The sequence below is a fragment of the Cariama cristata genome, unplaced genomic scaffold (assembly GCF_000690535.1).
Source record: "Cariama cristata isolate BGI_N322 unplaced genomic scaffold, ASM69053v1 scaffold8717, whole genome shotgun sequence".
NCBI lineage: Eukaryota > Metazoa > Chordata > Aves > Cariamiformes > Cariamidae > Cariama > Cariama cristata.
The window spans coordinates 14,443-27,314 of NW_009627063.1; the positions used below are offsets into that span (position 1 = coordinate 14,443).

A 12,872-nucleotide genomic window follows, 5' to 3' on the forward strand; every position below is an offset into this window, starting at 1 on the left:
CAAAAACAACCCACCACAAAAAAACCCCAAAAAACCCCCCAAAACTCCAAAAAAAAACCCCAAAAAACAAAACAAAAAAACCTACACGCCCTCCCCAAAAACAAACAAACAAACAAAAAAGAAAACGCCAGAAAACAAAACAAAAAAAACCCAAACCCATCAAAGCCATGCTGCCATCTCAATAAAAGTTTGTTGCTGGACTGTGAAGAATGCTGGTAGGGAAATGAGGGAGAGAGAAAAGAATGCCAGGAACAGTACAGAGAAAGTTGTGGAAGACAAGAGTAAGTTTTAGGATTTCAGAGGAATGTTTAGGTTTAAATGAAACCAAAGGAAATCTGTGGGTTTTTTTAAAGAGAAAAATTAGTTTTTTCAAGGGAGAGATGGGAGAGGGAACAAACTGGAAGACAGAGATGAATACCAAGGAATAAGAGTGATTCTGAAGTTTGGGAGATTGAGGGAGTAAAGGAAAAAGTGCTTGTGGTAATATACTGGAAATGAGAAAGAAAAAGAAAAGTGGGTAGACAAGGCAAGAGACAAAAAGCTGTAGGATCATTAAGAGAAAATGAAATGAAGAAAAGATTGTAAGGGAGAAAGGATGATGAGAGACCTAGGATTATGACAGGTGAGAGAAACAGAATGATGGTTTTTCTGTGCCAGAGGAACTCTGAGTAAATTAACAAAGAACATCTATATGCCATTGCAAAGGCTGTAGAAAATCATGAGTCACAGTTCATATGTAAAATACTGTAAGTGGGATACTGTTAATACAATGAAGGATTGTGGAAGTCAGAAAGCTGCTAGATGATTGGTAATAATTATATACAGATATGCATCACAATTAATCTTTAAGTACTACTTTGAGGCCCCAGGTTTTTGAAAGTGCTGTTTTATTCAGCTTTCTCTTTTAATCTTTATATATTTCAGGTCACTAAATACAAAAAAACATTTAAAAGAAAAAGTAGTAATGGTGTTAAATTGATGCACTTGAAACAGTGACTTTTCTTGAGATGTCTGTTTGTACTTAGTGTAATGGAATGGCTGACAGCTGGTTTCAGTTGCCATAGTGTAATTATGTAGAATAGACTTTTGCGATGACACTATGTCAATTAAGGAATCTCTCACATTCTAGACTACAAAGGACAAAATGACAGTACAAGATATTTCTTCCGTTCTTTTTCATAAAAAGATAGTGACACTGTGTGAAATTACAGTCCTGTTATGATGACACAAGTCAAATGATGTGAAAGATTTCTGGATTGATTAAAAATCATCAGCATTATCATATAGAATATGTATGATTTGATAAGTTGCTGTTATGTTTTGTTCATTCTTCGGAAGATTTGGGGGGGCGCTGACAGACTGGTGGCGTTTCTTGTTATATTTGAACTTGTGTGTGTCAATGTGAAAAATGCTACTTATATAACAACATACTTTAAATAGTGGCTCTTCGCTGTGTGAAAATATTTTAATCCAATACATCTTGCGTAAATTTTAAAGCCATCACAGAACATGAACTAGGATAGGAGGTGGTGGTATTTTCCCACATTTTTTGCTATGTCTCCCTTTTTTTAAACTAAACCCAAATGAAGAAGAGATTATCACTTTTTTCTTTTCTTTTAAAATATTCCCTCTGTCCCTCAATCCTGATGAAGTCAGTGTATTCATTTTTGTTACACAAAGCATAATAATGCATATTCTTTATTGTTTTTGAGAAAACTGCAGTATCAAAACACTGTGGTGCATAATGAATTTATATAAAAAGCTCTGAATTGAATTGAAAGAAAATATGCTATAAGCATTTCCTGATAGTAAATGCAATTTCTTCTGGTCTTTCAGTATTGATCCTATGTGTTTTAATAGTTTTTTTTCAAGTAAAAAACAGTCTCATTTGCATGCAAATTATATAATGCTTCCAAATGATACATGTGTAGATCCTTCTCTGCCTGTTTTCTGCTGATTATTGATGTCTGTTTAAGGCTTGTTTTTGTTCCCTGTGTTAGCAGTGTAGTATTTATTGACATTTTGATGTAGGAAACCACAAAACAGCCTATCCAGTTAGATTAATTTATTTCTATGGAAGTGCTCAGGAAAAAAGATTCTATGAACAAAGGCATGAGCAGACATTTATCTCATTAAAAAATTCAGAAACAGTCTAGTTTTAGACTTGCTTCCTCTGTGACGTCTGTGAGAAACTAGCCAACTGATTCATCTTATTATTTCAGCATCTAAAAAAATTGTTAAGGTAGCTTGCATCATTCAATGCCCTGGAGTAACTTTGTCATTTTAATGAAGCCAGCCTCCCTTCAGTTCTGATCCTTTCTCATGTACACCATACGGTGTGTAGTTACGAGCTTGCCAGGTCTGCATCTCATATCTGTTTTGTGTGCAGGCTACTACACCCTAGTTTTGTGAAATAAAAGTGATCAATAATTTTTTATAAAATGTCAATATTCTATGAATATTCTACCTTTAATGTCACTGGTAGATGTAATGATCATTAATACATGTTTTCAGCTTTAAAAAAAGTTATGCAGGAACAAAGTGTTCACATAACTAAACATTTAAGATACTGTACATATACTACTGTATATATACTACAAACTCTCATTTATTACTGTACGAACACAATGGCGTGCAGTTTTGTAACACAAGTTTTATAACACCACTTGGTGTAACTTACTACACTATGCTGTATTTCCCTGCCAGTTTTTGTCAAGTATTGGAAAACATTTTTGTAATCATGTTTATACATTAGATAATAAATAAACACAGTAAGGCAGGATAAATGATTAAATAGAATGGAAGGACAAAGAGATGAAGCAACTCAGAGCTGGACTCCTGAAGTCCTGCCGACAACCCAGTCTCCATACTATGTATCAGGAAGGTTGCAGGCAGGCTTGCTCTCAAGCCACCGCACAGAGTTGTGATAGCAGCATTTGGCCCTATCCTTTCACTGGTAGTGAACAGTATGAATGGCAATGGGGAACCGTGGTTACACTGCTGTTCTGGAAGGTGGAAGAGGAGAGTTAGGGAACTGCAGCTCTTCCGTGAGTATAAGTTTACTGATGGTAAAATTGACACAGGGTGACTTTTTGTTGGCAGGTGGTGAAACCAAGTTGGCACTGAACCTGTTCTTGCCTTTCATCTTTAGAGGTGTCCACTTTAGCGCAGTCAGAGCACATTAGTGAAGCAGTGCAGAAGACTTGCTCTGCTGCTCCCAAAGATAAGTGGAACACTTTGGACTTCAGGTGTGACTCTTTTAATTTATCATTAAAACTTATTTCAGGTGTTAAGACTAGAAGATATATACTCTTTGATACAGTTTATCTAATGTCTTAATATTTATCTTTGTGACGTGTACTATATACCTTTTGGTACTCTCATCTGAAGAGAACACGGTTCCTCTTTTTCTCAGGTGCTACTGCTACTAGTGGTAGCAGCAGCAAGTCATGATCATGACAGCAACATCTCAAAACTTCCCAAATCAGGACCCCACCTTCATATACTCCATCATGTTTCCCCCAAATTAAGAGTTCAGCAGCAGTTGGCCTTGCCCTCATTAGGACTTCAGTCCCAGCCTCCTCCTTACCAAACTCTGGCATGATGTTCTGCGACGGGTTTCCCTAGATGACCGCTCAGTAAGCCATGGTCTCAGTCCTACACCCACAATGGCCCTGGACTCATCTCTCTGTATGCACTTGCTACTTTAACATACCCTGTCTTTTTGTAGCATAGCTGTGCTCAAAGTTTGGTTTGAGCTTGCAAAACAAGTAAAATGTGCCAGCTGTGTTGACACTGCCTGTAGTGGCACAGCTCAAGTGTGAGAATATACTTTACAGATATATAATAAAATTAATTTTAAAAAGGAATATTTAACAGCTTTGCATTCTAGGCATAATAACTAGCTTTATATATTGATTTTAAGTACAAAGCCTAAAAATGTAGAAAATCCTTAATGAAGTTACTTAAATGGAAATGCATGTTGTAGTAATTGTTTCCATTGAACCAGAGTTGAAGATAGTAAAAATAATAATCCTGGACAACACAGGAAGGGAAAATATTACTGTCATATGTAGTGACATATCAAACTGAACAAAAATACTTGGAAAACCATTTTGTCTTCGAGTTAGTGAGAAAAATCCCCACTACTAGTTTGTAATTATTCCTTTAGAGGGGAAAAAAGGAATGGCTAGATGCAATTGCCTGGGTAACAGACATCTAGCGCCACTTAAGATGCTGTAGGGTATCTAGGCTGGTCTTTGAGTGCTGCTTCAGAAAAACATGGGTCTACTGCATTGACTGTGTCACCTCTGCTGTCTGCATGTTTATGTGTCAGGGACATCTCCAATATAACTAGATTTCTGTGTTTTGCTGCTGAAATGAGTTTACAGTATCTTTACTGACTGTTTTTAGCAGCTCTAACAATCGCTGGCATATCAGAACAGTATCATTCATCTGGAATTGCAAAAATATTCACTCATATGTACAATTTCTATTTAACTAATACTCCTTAACATTGGAATAAATGAGAATCGGGGATGATAAAGTGCCTTACCGGTCACCACAGGCAAAATAGTTGAAAGTTCTCCCGGAACAGTTGCGTAAAGGAATTGCTTGTTCAGCCAGGATTAAGATTTCAATGGATTTTAATAGTGTCTAAGAATATCCTCTGAAAGTACACCCAGGTAGCTGGTTTGTGTTTCCAGGTGATGGACAGGGGCTCATGTTGTGCAGTAGACCAGCATCTGTAAGCAAAAGGTCCAGTTACATCTACAAATACATTTCTTAAACATTGGCATTTTCTTGGGAATCTCTAGCATCTGGTTTAACTTTAAGAATTTTATGCTCAGTCTTTTAATATGCCTTTAGTGAATTTGAACCTCTCAAACCAAAGTCTTGTTACCCATTGTTGGTTATATTGTCAGATCTTGACACTGCTCTTTTTATTCATAACTGGATTCTGGCATAGCGTTCACTTTGGATAAACACTTCTGTGTACGTTATCCTGCCTCACAGACAGTGCATTGCACGGTGTCTGCTGTCACCGAGTACTTCCTGTTGTTTGAATGCTACATCTTCTGGCTGTTCCAAGTCAGCTGTCCTGGGAGAGAGAGGTAAAGATACTTGTTACAAAAACCAGTTTCATGTTAGTGATGATTACTGAAGATTGCACTATGGAAGTGGTGGTGGAACAGAAAGGAGAAACATTTTTTTTTTTTAATCTCTCCATTATCGCTAGTTTGGAGAAGGCTGGAATGAGATCCCAGAATTAATTTCTCACTGAAGAAACTTTTGTGGAACCTCAACCATATGCTAATTTTAAGGGGTACTGTATTATCTTCTGGCCCTTAAAGGAAACTCTAGCATTAACCCATCTTCATGAACTTTTCTTGGCGGGGCTTTTAGAGTGGGTGGATGGAAGGAGTGGTAAAATGAAGAAAGAACTAGAGTCTACAATGAAGTAAACTTGTATATTGACTATACAGAAGAAAAGATAGGATGTAAATGATTTGCTTTAATTACACCATAATTTCATTAATGTAAATGTAACGTAAATGCAGACCTTCTATCAGTAGTTCTCCCCCTCTAAATGAGACTTCAGTTCACTCTTGGCATTTCCTCTGATGCTCCCTCTTAAGAGAATGATCCAGTTGTAAAAAAACAACCAGGGCTTGTTTTCTCATGACATCAGGCACTGGGTGCTTGCTAATATCCGTTCCTTAGATTTTTATGATGGAAAGAAATCTTGCTAGCTCTCATGTATCAGGAAACTGTTCCTTTTCTGATGTGCACTGAATATTGAGAATCTGTGAAGTTGTAAATTGTACGTAACTTCTTTAATAATTTCTGTAGTTTGCTGTTTAGGGAAACAGGAAAATAAGTGTTTGCCCTTATCAGTATGTGGTTGAGGGAAAAAGAGTTCAAAAAAGAATTCAGTAGTGTAATATCTACAGGTAGCTACACAGGAAGCCTTCTCCTCTTCTCATCACGGATCACTGGGACAATTGGCACTACTGATCTGGTGTGAAGGACAGGCATATCCAAAGAGATGGTGTGCACAGATGTGTAAAATAAGCTTTTCATTCCATGTTTCATAAAGAATTGATAATCTAACTGGCACTTTCTGGTCAGATCTCCAACAAGGGTTACAACTCAGCTACTACCCCATTGACCTGGAAATGGAGAAAGTATTTCCAAGTACATAATGCAGACACAGTAGTTTTCGAAAGCAGATTTGTTAAGCCACTAAAAATCCTACAGCCACCTCAGACTGGAGATGCTTTTAACTATTTTGCCAGCTGAAAAGAAAAGTTTTATCTTTGCATAATCAACAATTTTGCTGACTTTCTTTCCAGTGTCTGACATAATACTGTATAACATGCTGATACGTTTAAATAATGTCAGTTTTATTCAATATATTTATGTGTTCTAACTAGGTAAAGAAAAATTATTTTATATTTTTTCTCTTGTATTTTTGAATTTTTCCTTCTGTGGTATGTGACTATCTTTTTTTTTTTTTTTTCCCCTTCTTTTTTTTTTTCCTTCAGAACTACTATGGAGCTGCCAAAATTATTCTTTCTGACAATCCACTTGGCCTGACATGCGGAATGGTGTGTCCAACATCAGATCTCTGTGTTGGTGGCTGCAATTTGTATGCCACTGAGGAGGGACCAATTAATATTGGTGGATTGCAGCAGTTTGCTACTGAGGTAGGTAGGACTTGCAAACGTCTTAAATTCTTTGTATGTACCAATGAGTAGTGTCTAAGTGGTTGCCTTTGTTAATGATTTGTTTAAAAAAAAAGTTGGTACTAATAAAACAAAGATGTAGGAAGTTAGAATAATTATCCTTTTTCTTACAGCACATTCAGAAGCTTAGAAATGCTTTCTTAATGTAATACATTATAGGAAGATAAGGAACATTATTTGTGAACAAGGTGACTCTTTAGAAACTCTAGTAGTTGAGACAATTTGTTTTACAATGAAAGATTTATCTAAGCAAGGTGAAACTGTGGATGTTACTGAAGTAGGCTGCATAGGGAAAAAGGTCAAGTGCACCTGCATCTGTAACTGCATGTTAAGGAGAAGTAGAACTCTTCTGGGCATAGGGTAGATCCTATGGCAGAATTAATGTACATTTATACGGGCTTTGGGACAAAGGAAAAGTTTCAGATGAGTTAGAATTTTTACTGTCCTGTTTGGCCAAAACTAAGTAAATAAGTAGTTTCAAGTTGACCTGAAATATATGTCTATGTACATCTATGCAGATAGATACAGATGCACACATATGTGTGTGTGAATTTATTAGTTCATAAAGGTATGTGTATATTTTGGCTACTGAATTAAAGGTTGTTACTTGCTACTTGATGTTAGGAAGTCTTCTCAAGGGTTTCTGTTGCGATGCATATGCATTATTTGTGACTGTATAATTTCAGTGCTCCAATTTCCATGTGAAGAAAGATGGAGGCTACTGCTCATTTGTTAACTTCCTTTGAGGGACTGGAGAATTGTGCCAAACTCATGGTCTCAGCTGGCACCTCATCTGATCTGTCTTGAAGTGTCTTTGGGTAAAAATTATGATTTTGGTCTCTGTAAAAGTGAGGAAGTTGTGGTTGTATAAAACCAGGCATATGCCCGTGTTAAGATTGCACATTTCTGTGCAGTCCTTAACTAACAAGCATATACCTCTTCTGTATCTTGAGCCATTTGACTGATCATATTTACAAACATATGATGAAAGTCCAGTCACCTTTACAAAGCCTGAGAAAAAAAACCTTTGTAGGACAGACCAAAATAGAAATGTGAATAAATCTGGAAGTAATGGATGATATGTCTGTGATGTCAATTTTTTCCCTCTGCTGTCATTCATAGACTTCACATTCCCTTCTCAATGGCTGTGGGTCACGATTCAATGAGCAAATGTTGCTACATGGTGCAGTTCTCCTTTTATCTGTTTGTATTCCTCCTTTCTTCTCTCCAGAAGACTTGTAGAGCTTTTGGAGCATCTGCCTAACTTTTTTGCTAGCTATTGCTGAATCTTCTTTCCCCTCTGTCATTTAAGTAGCTATCCACTTCAATTTTCTTGATATTTGAACATACAAGTGTAAGAATTAGTACAGTTTGGACCAAAGTTCTCATTTACAGAATGAGGCTAGAGGAAAACTGTATTTGTTCTACATGTATATTCAAGAGTTGGGTTTTATCAGTCAAAAGGCAATTTTATTAACTTTTCTTCTAATGGCCTTTATTCCTTGTATGTGAAAACTTAGTATTTGTTGCAAAGCAGAAGACTTTTTTTTCTTAAAAAAACCCAACCAAACAAACAAAAAAACAAACCAAAGAACCCTAAACCCAAAAGAACAAAACACACACAAAAAGAAAAAAGAAAGATTAAACAGTTGTCAAGTAGATGAGAAATACAATGGTGAAATATTACAGTTTAGGAACCAAATGCAAGTAATAGCTGTTAAAACTTGATTTGTGTCTCCTTTTAGCCCTAATGCTATGATTAATAGAGAAGAATTATGGCTTGATAGATAATGCTAAATATCTGCCATTTTTCTTCAAAAATCTTTAGAAATCTATTAAAAAAGCTCAGTGCTAGCACAATGATTGATACGAAAACTGCAGAGAGGATGAATAGCTCTGAATGGCTTTGCTCCTAATGTTTCAAGTTTGTTTAAAGTGATATTAGTGTCAAGACTTCTAACAAAATAAAATTGTTATACAGTTCTGTTTAGCACTCTAACAAAAATAACGTTTCAGTAAATTTTATTATCCTTAATATTTTTATAGTATCCTAAGATGTTAAAATTAGTTGTTAATAACCTTTAGACTTAACTGCTGTTTAACAAAGAATTTGGATGTATTGTAGTACTCATAATTGGTAATAACAGGCAGTCACTTTTGTAATTAATACTTTCTTTAACCTTTCATTCAGTTAAATTTTACTGTGAAAGTATGTATAGTTGAAAAAAAAAAGAGTGCTTCCAAGTAACAATCATTACAAAAATATAGATTAAAATACTGAAGAAAATCATATGGTACCACTGCTCATACAAAAATTGGCCAAGGTACTGCAAGCAAAGTGTTTTCCCATCTCTACCTAAATGAGTAACTTAGCAAATTGTATAATTTAGGTGTGCCACGTGTTCCTCTTAATGAGAGCAGCATGGTAATTCTCATGCACTGTGTAACAGTTTGTCCCACAGGGGCTTATTTACTGAAAACTCCATTGTGGATAAAGCCAGTTTTAGACTTTTCCTTGGAATTAGTGTGAGGATCGTACACTTGATGCATTACAAGAATGAGTGATAGTAAAAAGGCACAAATGCTAGCTGAGATAAAAGATAAAATTGCAGTAAAGCAGGAAAAAGGTTTAAAATGGAAAATATGAGTGTGACATACGCCCCTTTGTGCTTCTGAACAATGACTGATCATCTGTTCATACTGCAGATAAAACTCCCTAATTGTAAAATATTTGTCTTGCATACTGTAGAACAAAAAAACCAGCATCTCATGCCTCCTGCATTTTCCTTCTACCCTTCCATATAGTTTTGTAACTACGTTTGACTTGTTCTCGAAGTAAATTGTAATCCAGTCTGAAAAAAGTGGATTTTTGACAATTAAATGTTCAAGTGGGAAAAAAGGAAATATCTGTTTGTATTTGTGATGTAGAATGTGTATACTGGGATGCAGTTACCACGGTAACTGTTGCATCTAGAGAATAACATGGAGTAAAAAAGCTCACTATTATAAATGATGAGTGTCAAGCACAGGTTACACCTGCTACTGCGCAGGTCAAAATTATATTAATGTCTTTATCTGTCTCCTTTGCCCAAGTACTTTAGAATCAGGAAATAATGTCTGGTTTTGGGACATAGTGCAGTGAAAATATACTGAGATTGCAGTGACAGTACATACAGGCATGAGCTGTGTGACTGTCAGTCCCACAAAATAAACTAAAATTACTGGTTATTCAAGTACAAATTTGTAATCTTGTAGTAAAGAGAAAGCGTGATCTATTACACTGTCTGTTGTAGTGTTAGTAAGAAGCCCTCAAAATCTTGTGTTTCTGGATAGACATTACTGAGTCTAAAGGTTCTCCTGTGTTTCTAGTTACTGGCTCTGAATAGAGCAGCACAAGCTAAATAGAAAATGTATTATTTTAATCACTGCATACTAGATTTAAATACTAGCTTGTTTAGTACTGTGACTCTTGTGCCAGCTGTAGTTCTGGTGATTTGTTCCTCTCTGGAGATATATTCTGACTGCTGTTGCAGCAGAAAGAAATCAGAAAAGAAAACTTGTATGCTTTTTTCCTAAAAGAAAGCTCTGTTTGTCAGTATTAATTTTTGTTTTAACATATCTTTAGGTTATTTTCTCTTTTAAGTCATGTTGAAATCTGTAATAATCAATTGTAAAATTTTAGGCTATTCTGAAGGGGATGGTGTAGCCTTCTACAATAGTTCAGGACATGAATCTGAGGACTTCTGATTTCTCAGGCCAATGCTGAAGGACTTGCTGATGTTTGGATAAGTTATATAAGACTTCTCTGCAGCAGGTTTTACAGACATTAAACATTCTTTGTTTTTTTTCAAGGTATTTACATGAATGTTGCTATGTCCTTTTTGGTGGTGAGATTCATGAAATGTTGAGGTATGGACTCTGCAATGTCCTAGACCCATGGGTTTTATTGGGACTGGGGTAGTATTAGCTTATAGTTGTTATGAAGGTTTGAAAAGTTTTTAATGAGACACTTTAGGCCTTGTTCTGTCAACACTCATCTACTTGCACAGAAGTTTGCAGTATTACAACTTCAACTGTTAAATTGTGGAGGGAGGATCAACAAGTTTCCATAACTAGCTCACGTTTGTGGAAAAACCACTTGCTGTACATCGTGTGCTATCCATTGCAATTAAATGAAGTTAATTGTGTGATTATGTAATTTGTCAACTTCAGGAAGATTACTGAGCATGCAATTTGCTTCATTTTTTATTAAAATCTATGCAGAATATTATTTTCTTCTTTAAATATTCAACTGCACCATATTAATGTAAACCATCCTACAGATAAATATCCATGGAAACCAGTGGGAAAGTGTGAAACTACTACAATCAGTTCACAAATGTACTGATTTCATTGCCTGTATTTTTCTTTCTGTGCACTAGCAAAATCTGATAACAGTTCAGAATATACTAATAAGTTTCACACTAAAATAAAGACCAGCTAGATACTAATGTCTGTGTCAGTAGCTGTTTGGCATCTCGTCAATGCCAAATAGTGGAGGATATTTAATGGCAAACCAGACTGATAAACTTGTTTCTATAGCCTTTTAAGCATGGAAGCAGCATTATGCCTCAAGAATACAAAGGACTTAGTTACGAAGTCAAAACTTATATTGCAGTGCTCCTTCCATTTTCCCATTTTTTGTTTTTCAGCCTTTTTCTGTTGATGAAGGCTTTGCGATGAAGGTGATAGATTAAACAGATGAGCTTTTTCCTTAAGAAATGTGACCTTCTGTGTATGTCTTGGAGACTACCAAATATACTTTTTAGCAGCCTATCTTGTTTCATAGGATTAGGCAAAAGCTTTTTTACATTATAACATTGAGGTTAAACTTTCAATCTATTTACGGTTTTATTTAACACATTTTTGTCCTGGCCCAAAGATAATTTTAAATAAAGGTGAATTAGAGGAAAACTGTCTGGCCGTATTTCAATTCTGCAAATAGGTGGGGAAGAGTATCTACAATATATACCTCTTAGAAAAATTCTGAGCAGAAAAATGAAAAGTGACTGAAGTGAATTACTTTAATTTATTCTGATTTATATAAAAATTGAGATAACGATTCTGAATAACAGTTCTAACCTGCTCTAATGATTTTAGATGTTTTAGATTCATTTAAATCATGCTTACTATGCCATAAAATTATTTTCATCAAATTAGCGAAATGCATTTCCCTGAGTCACCTGCCACTCTCTGCCAAATGTCGCATATTTTCTTCAAATCATGCTAATCCTAGAGTCATGTAGTAAAGAAAAAAAGCAGAATTTTATTACATGAGGAGAACAATAAGCTTTTCCCTGCCTACATTCTGAAAAACAGCTCAAATAAGTTGACTAAAACTTTCCAGGAAAATTAAACTTGAATCAGGTGCTCAGCAATCAAAACCATTGTAGTTTACTGAGGTGGGAGATATTGTGGAACCTTAATACAAACTTGTGTTTGCATACAATGCCTAGAATTATGCTCTTTGAGTGTCCCGAATGTTTTGGAGCAAGAGCCAAGCCCACTGCAGTGAAAGGCTGTTTGGTTTACAAGGGAGAAGAGAACAACCCCCAGATTTCATACTGGAGAGAACATGGAGCAAGTGCACTCACACCTTTACACGTTGAAGTAGTGCAAATAGGAAAACTGTAATATGTTATAAATGTCTGAATCAAGAGGGAATTTTTTTCAGTTGTTGGAACTTTAGCAGAATAGATTGGCTGTTTCAGTTTGGTCAAATTGTGTCTCACTTGAAGACAAAGTCTCTCCATATTCTTTTTTGTAAACTGGGATATCCTTTCTATGGACGCGAATGGACATGAAGCATAAGAAGTGAATGGAATCTGTGTGGATTTAGCTTGAATAGGCCCTAGATGGTGAAGTAGTGATGATTGCCTAGTATTTGATAAAAAGTTAAATTCCCAGTGTTATTAATTTCTATTAATAATCTATCTAATCTCTTTTGTTTCTGTATGAGAGCCAGAAGCTAAGGCAGACATGGGGATGGCTGAGTCTTTCCACTGAGAGATTCAGCTTTGAAAGTCATTATTTGGTCTAATTTTCCTGAATGGGTATTGGTTAAAAAACACTGCAAAACAAAAG

At 35.7% G+C, this 12,872-nt stretch overlaps 1 protein-coding gene across 1 annotated transcript in view; it reads left to right on the forward strand.

The window, feature by feature from the left end:
- LOC104164850 (dihydropyrimidine dehydrogenase [NADP(+)]-like) overlaps positions 1 to 12,872 on the forward strand; it is a gene marked incomplete at its 5' end in the record, with an annotated part of 31,242 nt that overhangs the window by 5,332 nt on the left and 13,038 nt on the right. Inside the window, one exon of the mRNA XM_009704303.1 lies at positions 6,549 to 6,710. Coding sequence (XP_009702605.1) covers positions 6,549 to 6,710 — 162 coding nt within the window. The remainder of the gene's footprint in view (positions 1 to 6,548; positions 6,711 to 12,872) is intronic.